The sequence below is a fragment of the Orbicella franksi genome, chromosome 4, assembly GCF_964199315.1.
Source record: "Orbicella franksi chromosome 4, jaOrbFran1.1, whole genome shotgun sequence".
Lineage (NCBI taxonomy): Eukaryota > Metazoa > Cnidaria > Anthozoa > Scleractinia > Merulinidae > Orbicella > Orbicella franksi.
Genome location: NC_138148.1, coordinates 29,482,301 through 29,494,767, shown reverse-complemented (window position 1 = coordinate 29,494,767; position 12,467 = coordinate 29,482,301). Strand labels below are relative to the sequence as shown.

The following is a 12,467-nucleotide window of genomic DNA, read 5'->3' as shown; positions in this document are numbered from 1 at the left end:
TCGAACTCAAACAATAGCTCTGTAGTTTTTAAATATGTTTAAGATTGATAAATGTTTGAGAAGATATTAAAAGCTAAGCTGAAAATATGTGAATAAAGCAGAAACAATCAGCAAAGTTACGATGACGCTTTCTTTACTCAACTTGGAATAACGAATTCGATTTTGATGATCGAGTTATCAAAACTCCTTGTCTATTGTCATTTTCGCAGTGTAAAACTTCACTATGCTTATGTTGAAGAAACACACATGATGTTAGTAGCCTTTTTTGCATTCTTGAAATTTGTTGCAGCATCTCAGCACAAAAAATAACGAAAGAAATCTTTGTCAAGATTTGTTGACAATTGAAAACACCGACTCGGACCTGAAAGTGCACGAGCTGCACGCACTATGCAAATGAGCTAATTGTACGCTTCAGACTTTCCTTTCAAAAACTTTTGCAAACTCACCAAACAAGCAGAGACAATAAGAAACCATCAAAACAGGTTTTGGTTATGATTAAACATTGTCTGAGAAACTCACAAATTAACTCGATACCAGAATAGAGAGTTTTCTTGCCAAATTCTTAAGCATACGCGTAAGCTTACAACTAGCGTGAGCAGATCTTATTATTCATTCCCAGCGCGAGATTGAAGTCTTGTTTTCGACCCTGAAAAACCCACCCTTTCCGTTAGCTCAGAGCATAAAACTACTTATTATATGGCAAGCTCCGCGAGCGGGCAAGATGAATCAAATCCTGCGCTGTGATTGGCTACCCGAGCGGGCAAGATGGGGCCATCTTGCCCGCTCGGGACTACCCGCCGTGTCCCGCAAGAAAAGTTTCCCCGAAAGCCATATAATAAATCCCTTATTGACCAAGCTTGTTCGGTCAAGATGGTGGGATATTGGCCAAGTTCTTTTTTTGCGAGTGCGCGCGAATCCCGAGACTTACGGTCTCCGTCCCCGATTATGGCTCCTGCTCGAAACCGTATCATTACCTGTACTAATTTTTATTGGTGAGATATTTTTAAACTCATTGTAAAGCGCTATTGGATAGTAATAGAAATAGCGCTATATAAATAAAGTATTATTATTATCATTATCATTACCATTACCATTATCATCATCATAATCATCATCATCATTATTATTATTATTAATATTATTATTATTAAATAGACACGAATAGTGGCAATAGTGGCAATAGTCACGAACAGTGGCAAATAGTCACGAATAGTGGCATTTAGTATTATATCACCCAACTAGTGGACTAATGCAAATCCTGCATTTTAATTGGCTACGCTACTAGAGGACTATTAGTAATAGTCCTCGAGTAGCGAAATTTGCGTAATCGAGCGCGACGCTTCCTTTCGTTTTATTCCCAAATAAATATATCTTCAACTTGCATTTGCTAACTTCATTATTGCCTTTTCTGTCCGACTAGTTGGGTGATACTAAAACAATTAGACCCGTAGCCCTTGCGGGCTACGGGTCTAATTGTTAACTAGTCACGAATAGTGGCAAATAGTCACGGTTAGCCTTCTGGAACTGACTGATGTATGCATAAATTAGGAGCTGCAACTCTAACAGACTTAAAACAGACATCATTGTTTTCGCACGCTCTTAATTCGCGGAGTCTACGGACATCTAATTCTTGACCTCCAAGCATTTACTACAAACAGATAGGTAAGCTTTTTATCCCAGCATACGTGAGCCTCTACCACGAGCGAAGAAACTGAAGAAAGATGCCAAACACATATAATCAAGAAATCAGTTTCTTTGTCAATGGAAGAAAGGTATGCAAATCTCAGCAGTGTTTATTTCTGGGTCAGTGTAACATATTTGTGAACTGCAGACTTTCAACCCTGCACAAACTTAATTTCAGTAGAACTCTCGTTTTCAGAGCGGCGATGGCGATCAGTTTCAACTTTTCAGTTCCTTCAGTTGTACTAATTGTTAAAAGCAAAGGGGGTTTTCAAGGTAAACAGGCATCATTTGCATAGCCGTTTGGAAGCCTTTGTTCACAAAGATCAGTCTCTAAAAAATTCGTTCTCTGTAATTTGCTTTTTCTCTCAGTCTTTACCCTCAGTGCCTCAGTAAGATTGTGTCTTCAGAGTAAAATCGAAGACCATTGAGCTCCACTCTAAAAAGCTTCGCTGAGGCTAGCACCATTGAACAAATGTTCCTCCACGGTCAATGATTTTTTTCTCATTATACTAGTAAGTCACGCTCGAGTTATTGTCTCCGAATCGTTCAAGCTAAGGGGCCGCTACTACCTCCTTTTTGGAATAGTTAAACCAGGATCTGTGCTCAAGTTAGCTAAAGCTAAGCGAATTTTATGTACTCGTCAATCAACATGACCGGTTAAAAGTAGAACTCCTTTGCACATTCTGACGTGCTGACTAACTACCCACATTATTTTTAGGTCATAGAGCAAAATGCACAGCCTGAGATGACTTTGCTTGAATATCTTCGAAATCATTGTATCCTCTGATTAATCTTTCGTTGCGAAACGTTCTTTTAGTTTATCACGAAATTCTCTCTCCCAAGGCGATGCAGAATTGAGCTGTCAATTCTCCACACTAGAATAGTTACTAGTCTAATTGCGTGACGTCAACTAGTTGAGCCCTCGTCCAAGCAAAAGTTTTATGATCATAGTATGACGATTACTTGATAATACATTTTGACAGTGATAAATTCATTGGGATTAGAGCGGTTTTCACTCGAGTGTCGAAACTAATTCGCATTTGCTTTGGTTTTGTATTGCTACGCTACGCAATTAGCTTAAAGTTTCCGACGCTTTGCCATCCAATCAGAAGTAAAACCAAAACCAATTGTGACTACAATAGCTCGCGCACGTTTTCCCGTGCTTTGCGTCAGCTACATGCATTTGCTTTGTTTTGATTTGCTCACTGGATTGTCTCTGTCGTTTGTGATTGACAAGAGTAATTACTTTGGTTTCCATTTTACCCTACTCCGAATGAAAACCGCTCGAAAAGGGACATAAGTCATACTCGCCGTGCCCAAGTCAAGAACACAATATACATTTGATTAAATGTCACCTTAACAGTAATTCAGTGGGATTAACAGGCACCAAGCTTGGATGTAGTGAGGGAGGCTGTGGAGCATGTACTGTCATGATCTCGAAGTACGATCATGAAAATAAGAAGATCAAGTATCCTTTTCATCATTTTAAGCTTTAACAGTCGAAAACATTGAGCTGAATTTTTAATCCTTACTGACTAACTGAGCCCAAGGGCTGTCATTGCAACACTTGATTCGGATTTGCCCTATCATCATCGTCATTTACATAAACTAATTAACTATTTAAAATATTGTGATTTGTCTGTGGCGAGCGGATCAATTATTTGCCGATCTCGAAGACTAAGACAAAAAAAATCTGCGAGACTGATTAATCGACACTGAGTTTATGCAGTATATCGTTTGACATAAGTCCAGAAGCATGAAGTGCAAGGGAATATTTCAGTGGTACGGTAAAGATACGCAATTGCGATTTGCGAATACCTGAGAACAATATGGGTAGTAGCACAATTTTCTTTCCTTACTGAACCAAGTAAAAAGTAGTCGTACTCGGGTTTCGCTGAGAGCAAAACTGCACGATTCAACACAAGTAAAACAGCAAGGATTTCAACTTTAACACTGGTCAGACATTTTACTGCAAATGGTTGTTTGCTGCCGTTGTGTGCAGTTGATGGCATGGCTGTTACTACAGTGGAAGGTATCGGAAGCACCAAGACTGCCTTGCATCCAGTGCAGGTAAACACAGCCGGTATAGGGTCAGAATCTCTCGCTTCCGTTCCCTATTCACCCGCTACCGGTATGACTGAAAAGCCATTAGCAGGGATTCAGCGGCTTCTGTGAAAGGCCTGTTGAGACTCCAGGTGTTTCAACGTGATAGAAGGCGTGTATTCATGCTTTCTCCTCTCTCGCTGAAACACCATGAGCTTCAACCAAGCAATGCCAGTGTTTTACTACCTACTACGCTTTTACGATTTTATGGGACAACCTTTATCAAAATTAAATCGCTGAATACACTATCTTGCACGATGAAAATCTCTTACTTCAGATTGGTTAAAGGTGCTTTCTACTTTTATCTCTCAGCTCAGCAAACGGTAAATTTAAGCTAACTGGGCATGTTGGTCTTGGACTTTTCGTTAAACGCTAACGCTATTTGGTGTAGTGACGTAAAGTATGATTTAAACATTGATGGAATTTTACATCATTTTTGTGGTCTGAGTTGAATTTGGAAACCCCTAAAGCAGCTTTGTAATTATTTTTTTCTACATTTAAGGAGCGGATTGTTCAATTTCATGGATCCCAGTGTGGATTTTGCACTCCAGGAATTGTTATGTCCATGTATGCTCTGCTGAGGAACAACCCTTTACCGACACACAAAGAAATGGAAAGTGCCTTTGAAGGTAGTATAAGAAAGGTTTTAACACATCGATCGTTTAAAGGTATTCCCTGATGTATTCATAGCGTCTTCCCATTGTTATAAGACATGCAGATGAACAGGCCATGAGAACGCAGGACGGAAAATCTCAGTTAGCATTGAAACACGTTCTGGGAAATTATAGAAGTGAATTAAAACATGAAGCAAACGGTTTAGCGTGAGTGAACACTTGTCTGTCGTCTTGTGTTTAATTTTTCCTCGGGCGAGAGACGTAGAGGAGATTGGGCCCGACAATTTGACAAAGACTAGGTAACACAAAACACTGTTGTGATGATTGTGGACACTTTTAAATAAATGTTACGTGGCGTGGTTGACCTTTATGCGCGAAATTCAAACCCTTGTAGCTACCAGAGACATGGAAAGAATTGAACGCTCGAAGAGAGAGGTCTGGGTTTTAGCTTGAAATGGTTGTGAAAATTGACTTTGTTCTTATTTATTTATTTGGCCATTACTTTGTTCTTATTTATTTATTTGGCCATTACTTTGTTCTTATTTATTTAACTGGCCATTACTTTGTTCTTATTTATTTTCTTGGCCATTACTTTGTAATTTCAGGTAATTTATGTCGATGTACCGGATACAGACCAATAATAGAAGGATTTAAAACCTTCACAAAGGTCAGACCCGTTAGTTTTAAATAAGAACTTCCAACCGGAATCTTTGAAAGATTGCTGTCCTTGCTCGTTACCTTTTCCCAGAAAACTCGGCAAAGAGTCTTACCAAATGCGACCAAATGGGATCGGACAGCCAATAGTCTTACCAAGTTTGTATTTTTTTTTTAAAAGTGGTAGTCATTGGCTTGATTAAGGTATGAGTGTATTAACCAATCAGCGTATTAACTATGCTCTGCTGACGGAAGAAAAACCTTATTTATTTGTTGCAGGAATGTTGTGGGAAAGGCATCAATGGCTGTTGCTTAAACGTTAATCAAAATGAAGACATTGTTAATCACACGGAAGAAAATTCCGACCAAAACGTGAGTCAATCTGTTTTTATATGCTCCAAGCTTGATCATATTTTCCTAGTAATAAACGTATACTGGACTTGTTATAATGTAACATTCAAAAAATCTCTCTGGTGTAATAAAACAACCGTGAGGTCTTTTTTATGATTACGTAGATTCTCAAAGGGCCGCTCAAGTTAACTCCATATGACCCAACACAGGATGTGATCTTTCCACCTGAGTTGATGGTAAGTTTGTATTTGTTTGCTTTATAACGGCGGCGCCTTAAAGTGCATTAAAGCTAACAGTGTTGCGCAAGTATCAGAAACCACACACGTAGATCACCAGGTCTACGTGTATAATGGGTCTACAAGGAGTAATACTAGACAGATGTGCATTTTGTAGCTTCCAGAGGCTGCCAAGCCAAAGAGTCTGTACATTAAAGGAGACCTTGTGACTTGGATCAGACCAGCAACATTGGAAGAACTGTTAGAGCTGAAGATGAAACATCCAAAAGCTAAACTTGTGATTGGTAACACTGAAATAGGTCAGTAAAGCCAACAATGTATGGCAACTTCATTGATAGTTCTATTTGAGAAAAGAAATGATACATGATACTTTCAATCTTTGTTTACTAAGTTCTAATATGGTTATCCCTTTTAAGCTTGTTTACGTAAAAGTTCGTAATAATATAATGGAAAAACGTCTTCGGAATACTACCGAACAGTCGCGAAGATTTTAAATGATTTTCTCATAAATATTTAATTCAAAGAACATAGCGTGGTCTCCCTCTGTTCTATTAATTAAAACTCTTTTGAACGTGAAAGTTAGCCTTTCAAGAAATGTGCAAAAGTTTTGAGTCTGGATAAGATTTATATTTAATAAAATCCATGAATAAGAAGCTCTGGATTTCACGGTTGGGTTATCTGCTTGTTAATTTTATTCTTAGTAATGCGAACTTCCTTCAGTGAATTAGGGTTAAATACACCAGACAAAGCCTTTCGTCGAACTTTTTTATTAATCAGCATATCTTGCTTGTGACAAACAGGAATTGAAGTGAAATTCAAGAATCAGAATTATCCAATCCTGATAGCTCCTACTCACATCCTAGAGTTGAATGTTGTAGAACACACATCTGACGGCATCAAGTTTGGTGCCTCTGTGACACTAAAAATCTTGGGAGATGTTCTTAAGGAGGCTTGTCACTCCATGCCAGGTACTACTGCACAATTCTCTTACACAAGAGTAAACTAAGCCTTCAGCTTAGAGGGATCTGTCCTTTGATGGAGCGAGAAATTTAACAAATCGCATGTGGTTTAGCGTGGTCTGTACTTTGATCGACAACGATGTGCGTCATCACAGTGGTCAAGATGAGAACAATATCAACGTCAAAGAAAACGTTTTTTCAGAGCGCGAGCTGAAACAGGCATTGCGTGACACATTGACGCGAGCGGCGTTGTCTGGAATCTTATCGACAACGGCAAATTAGCCAATCAGATTGGGAGATTAGTAGCAATTGTGGTAAAAATGGTGCTTGATGGGGAAACCCGGCGTGACTAGTAATTTATCTCAACTGTTTTTAGTAAGAAGGTACTGTATTGTTACCTTAAACTAGGTATTACACCTCACATCGTGTGCAACATTGTGTTCACTGAATTACAGAATACAAGACAAGATGGTTTACAGCAATCCTTCACATGCTCAAGTGGTTTGCAGGTCATCAGATAAGAAATGTTGGGGTGAGTATGCTAGTTTGGTACTGAAATGAACAAAAGATCCTTCATTTTGAAAATAAGAACAAATTCCCGCTGAAAATCTTTCAAAGGATCTTCAAGGATTTATGAGGATGATCCTGATCCAAAATCTTAGCATCAAATAGAATATTTAAGGATCTTTAAAATTCTTCCTGGAATCTTCACAGATCTTGATCGAGGTTGGTAATGATCTTCGGATATTTCGATTGGGTCCTGCTACGCCTTTCGATCCGAATCAATGCCATACACCCCTCCCCAAAACCCGAATGTTGAAACAAGACGTCTTCCCCTAGTTTTCGTGAAAAACTGTTGTCTTTCTTTTGACTTTGCATGTTAAGTCAATTGGTGGAAATATCATGACTGCCAGTCCAATATCAGACCTGAATCCAGTGGTCATGGCCGCAAGGTGCACACTAATGTTGGCAAAAGCTGGAGGTATCAAATCCTCGTTCTCTTTTTCTTTCAATAAGTGATATCATCATTATCTGTAGTTCCTATTTCGAGTGCCTACATCCACCCACCCCATTTATGTTGACTTTGATGTAGGAAGGGGCCAGGCATGAACGAATTTCAAGGGAAGGGAGAGAATGGAAGGGATAACACATAGGGTCGGCTTACTCCTCAGAGAAAAATATCTGTAACTAATGCATGTGCAGTGTCAGTGATGGTTTCAAGATTGGCGCATGTTAGTCGTGCAGATGCAAGAACATTTATCGTGGAATTGATACACTGTTTACTTCTAATTGATCGTTTTCTTTTGCATTTTCTTTCTTTTCTGCAAAAGGAAAAACTAGGAAGGTAAACCTGGATGAGGATTTCTTTACAGGATACAGAAAAACAATCCTAGGACCAAGTGAAGTCTTGATCAACATCCTTATTCCATTTACGGAGGAGGTAAAAAAACAGTAAATCTCGTATAAGATCTGTAGTTTCTTTCTTTTGCTTTTTCCATCGTGTGTCGTAAGTCGGTGGTAAGTTTCTAAAATGTCTTTAAGACTTCAGTAAAGTTTGCGACTTTATACCAAAAAATATTTTAAACACATGACTAGAAAACCTGTGCCATTGACATGACGTCCTTGCTAAATTACTACGACATGCCTCATATTATGCTCATCAAATTTTCCTGTTTTTGTCTTTGTTTTTGAAGTAGCAGCCGGAATAGAAACATACCCATAAACGGAACATGCCTAAAAAGTTTTATATAGCAGTACACCCCAGGAGGACTAAAGAGAAGTGACTTTGATGATAGCTTAAGGAGTCCTGCGTTGAACAAACCATCGCCATGTTGTCACGTGAATAATTTTGTTATGTCCCTGTCCTTGTCTCCAAGGTCCCCTTGCCCGTAATTAATTTTGCTTCGCGATCGAATAATTTGTGAATCTGCCTATTTCAATTTCGGGAGCTAAGTCAAAAATTAAATTACTTTCTGGGGTAAAGAGCTGAATTAAATTCATCACATCTATCTATATTGCATACCATGTGAATTTACTTTTGTCATAAGTACGTCACTGTAACCGTCTAACGGCTATGATAATCTTATCAGTTTGAATTTATGATGATTTAGGTTTCGCTTTTTTTGTTTTGTAGCGTGAATATGTTTTCGCATTCAAACAAGCTCGTCGGCGCGAAGATGACATCGCCATCGTGAACACAGCCATGAGAGTGTTGCTAGAAAAGCCAACATTTTCTCGCTCGTGGCAAATAAAGGATTGTAGTTTCAGTTTTGGAGGCATGGCTCCTACAACAGTCATGGCCATGAAAACCATCAAGGGACTCACTGGCAGGTAGGATCTCTGTAGTCCCATACAATGTTAAATACGACCAATTAGAAATCTGGAAAATCACTGCATATTCTTTCTATTAGCTTCTAATGGGCCGTATGGAACCATGATCGTCCCCTGCTTGTAAATGTTTTAGAGGCACTTGGCAAAATGAAGAAAAAGATCTTTTCTAAGTCACAGTATGCTGAAACGCCCGAAAGGACTTTTGGGGACACCTATATTTGAACTCATTGGTATACATCTTATATGGCTACCTGCTTCCAGTTGAGACATTTAAAACACATTGCTCAGTTGAATCAGATTTTAGGCTTTTCCCTGTTGAGGTTTTACATTCTATTGCATGTATAAAACAGTATGAATTTAATTTTCCTTCAGTTCAGACCTTGATGAATGGTAAGTTTTGCAGGGAAAAGGAAAATAATAAGAAAAAAAGTAAAACAATACTTACTTCCCTGTCTTTTTAATCAGTTTTACACAGTTAATTAACAGAAATACTCCTAACTTAGAAGAATGTTCTTGAATTTATTAGTCGGTGGACTAGTATTGAGTGGCTACAATGTTACAAAACTACTAAATGTCAAAATGTTTTAGTAAGTTCATGATTAATAGTGAATCAATTTTCTTTAAACAATGCTTTGTTTTGGTGTCATTATTCAGTGACTAAGCTGCCCGACTTATCTTCTCTTCTCCCTAGACCGTGGAATGAAAGCATAGTTCAAGAGGCTTGTCAGTTGTTAGCTGAAGACCTGCCGCTCAAACCCGGGTCACCAGGCGGTCAGGTGGAATACAGGAAATCACTTGCTGCAAGCTTCTTCTTCAAGTTCTATTTGAACGTTTCTCAGCGACTCAGGAGTAATGAGGTAGGCAACATTTTCTTGGATCTTTTTGTATTTTGTTTTGTGAATTATATTGACTAGCTATGGCTTCTTAGATATAAACAAGCGCCTATTCTATCGCGTTTCCATGCTTTTATTTAACGCAAAGAAGTACGCCCATTATATTTCTGCATTTTCTCGACAGGACGTTAAGATTTGGTTGACGTAATCTTCTCGTTTTACAATTACTTTTATAAAATATTTCTCAAGAATACACGCAAATCTAAAACGTCAAAAACCGTGTTTATGTACTCTCATTTTAACACACCTATCGGCCAATGAGAGTGCGCGTATTATCTCAGTTATTTTATAATATGTCAACATATGAATTTCAGTTAGTTGCTGGAGATTTAGTACCAGAAACCTATGAGAGTGGAACCAAACATTTCCACAGAGATGCTACTCGCAGTATACAGACCTTTCAGGTAAAAAATAATTGTGTTCCGGGGTATATCCATAACAAAAGTTCCAAGCAATAATTTAAAAGTACCAAGGTAGTTTTGTCTGTACTAACGCAATATAACGACAGATACTCTTCCTAAGTGCTTTTTTTTAACATTTCACTCTTTCCGAGCTTCTTCTCCACCAATCATAATATTTTTTTTCACGAAGGAAGTGTTCCTTTCCAACAGGTTTTCTTGGAACTAAGCGATTTTGATGTCTTGGAATACTTTTTGTCCAGGGGATTGTATTTTTGCGTCAAGAGTTGCTGGAAATGTTCATTGGAGAGTTAGAACACGCAGTGATAGCAAAATCAAAACGTTAATACCTTGAACGATCTTGCGATAAAATGATGCAAAAAATAACCTTGGCTGATACACTTCTTTTGTTTGGCACAGGAAGTCCCCGAAGATCAATCATCAGAGGATATGGTTGGTAGACCTTTGCCTCACTTAGCGGCAGCGAAACACGCCACAGGAGAGGCAATCTACTGTGGTGACATTCCCAGATATACAGGTAAAGATTATTTGTGGTGCGTTTATTTGCATGGTAAACTCAGTGACTGGTCATAGAATAACGGATGTGACTGACAGACCTCTGGTTATTTTAGCAGCTGGTAAAACGATACACGAGAGGGAATCACCGTCTGACGCTGACTCTTCCAGGTCCCAAGCGTCTCTAAGGAGTGCATTGTTATACTCAGAAGATGATGTTTATTTGCGTAAGAGGAGGCTGGGACGAGTCCCTTCCTGTGACGAGAATCAATGTGACATTTAAGAAATAGAAAAGATGTTCTCCGTATTTCTATCGAGTTATAAAGAGACGAGTGGAAGTTTGAGAGAACGAGAAATGCTGTGGGAACACGAGCCGCAGGCGGGTGTTTCCACAGCTTTTTCGAGTTCTCTCAAAGTTTCACGAGTGTTTCTATAACTCGATAGAAACACGGAGAACTTGTTTTCTATTTCTTTTAGAAAACACCGCGACGAGAAAAAGGAAAACAACTTGTAAACTTTTATTATCAAAACGTAAATTCTCTTTGCTCTCGCCATCATTACGTCAACAGCTCGTGCTAGTTCTGCGTTTCTATCAAAGTTATAGAAACACGATTTTTAACCAACCCGCGCGCGTAATTTCCTAGGACTTTTTTCTAAAATGTTATAGTTGTCACAGTGCACCAGATCTTTGGTGGAACCCACCTTACCGTCCTCCCCACCTCCACACTGTAAGCGTGAAAGCACATCTGTCTAAGATAGTGTATTATAGTAATCTGCTCTGCTCTAATCTGATCTGTTTTTCGATTTCAGGAGAACTTTACCTGGGAATTGTTTTTAGCACACACGCCCATGCTAACCTCATGTAAGTCTATTTTTGATATATAAGGGACCACCAGAGAAGTTACGCCAAATCAGCTTAATGTGTGTGGCGATGTTTCGGCACTTTTTCCTGAACAAGATATCATTCATAGTCAAACAACCCAGTTTATTGCATGGTTAGCTCCATGAGCGGGCAAGACCAATCAAATCTTGCTCTGTGATTGGCTACCTAAGCGGGCAACATGATGCTTTCTTGTCCGTTTGGGATTACACGCTGTGTTCCCCAGGAAAAATTCCCGGAAGCCCCCTAAGTATCCCAAGTATCCCATAATAAGTCCTTTATTGATCAAGCTTGTTCGGTTAAGTTCTTGTTTTGCATGTTTATCGACTACGTCTCGGTCCATAAACACGCTAAAAGAAAAAAAAACTTGGCCAATATCCATGTATCTTGATCTAACGCTTGGTTATTGTTCATTTTTTCCGTGGTTTACATATTGACTCGATATTAAGTGTATTCGTATATACTGAGATGATGCGAAACGATCTTTGTAGGTTTCCCAGTATCAAACAAAATAAAGTAGGGGAAAAATAATTAAACGAACACCTTATTTGCCGGCGTAGGTCAATCCGTATACCGTAAAACTGCGCCCAAGGTCATTGATGACTGCCCTCGGACTAAGCTCTCGGGCTTTGCTTAAGACCTCGGGTGCAGTTTGTCCCCTATACAGACCTCCAATAACATGATACGCGTTTCATTATAAAATGTCCTTTTGTACGATATAATTCCACAGAGCTGTGGATCCCAGCGAGGCGTTACTTCTCCCTGGTGTAAAGGCATACATTGGCGCAGATGATGTCCCTGGAGACAATATAACGGGATTTGGTAACGATGAGGAGGTTTATGCAACAG

At 39.0% G+C, this 12,467-nt stretch overlaps 1 protein-coding gene across 4 annotated transcripts in view; it reads left to right on the top strand.

The window, feature by feature from the left end:
• Positions 1-1,563: 1,563 nt before the first annotated feature.
• Positions 1,564-12,467, top strand: part of LOC145485103 (xanthine dehydrogenase/oxidase-like) — a 31,401-nt gene continuing 20,497 nt past the window's right edge. For 3 of the 4 annotated variants that reach the window (XR_014049145.1, XM_081463754.1, XM_081463757.1), the window contains exons 1-19: positions 1,564-1,772; positions 2,402-2,459; positions 3,055-3,151; positions 3,645-3,753; positions 4,289-4,415; positions 5,006-5,067; positions 5,334-5,426; positions 5,570-5,641; positions 5,799-5,940; positions 6,442-6,609; positions 7,056-7,132; positions 7,486-7,582; positions 7,932-8,041; positions 8,735-8,931; positions 9,623-9,788; positions 10,139-10,228; positions 10,643-10,760; positions 11,549-11,600; positions 12,349-12,467. The exon at positions 12,349-12,467 is cut by the window's right edge and continues 5 nt beyond it. Coding sequence is in view for 3 of the 4 variants with exons in the window: in XM_081463754.1 (XP_081319880.1) it covers positions 1,722-1,772; positions 2,402-2,459; positions 3,055-3,151; positions 3,645-3,753; positions 4,289-4,415; positions 5,006-5,067; positions 5,334-5,426; positions 5,570-5,641; positions 5,799-5,940; positions 6,442-6,609; positions 7,056-7,132; positions 7,486-7,582; positions 7,932-8,041; positions 8,735-8,931; positions 9,623-9,788; positions 10,139-10,228; positions 10,643-10,760; positions 11,549-11,600; positions 12,349-12,467 (2,005 nt within the window). In the remaining variant the exon portion in view is untranslated. Of the gene's footprint in view, positions 1,773-2,401; positions 2,460-3,054; positions 3,152-3,644; positions 3,754-4,288; positions 4,416-5,005; positions 5,068-5,333; positions 5,427-5,569; positions 5,642-5,798; positions 5,941-6,441; positions 6,610-7,055; positions 7,133-7,485; positions 7,583-7,931; positions 8,042-8,734; positions 8,932-9,622; positions 9,789-10,138; positions 10,229-10,642; positions 10,761-11,548; positions 11,601-12,348 lie in introns of those variants that run through there. The other variant, XM_081463756.1, reaches the window with a different exon arrangement.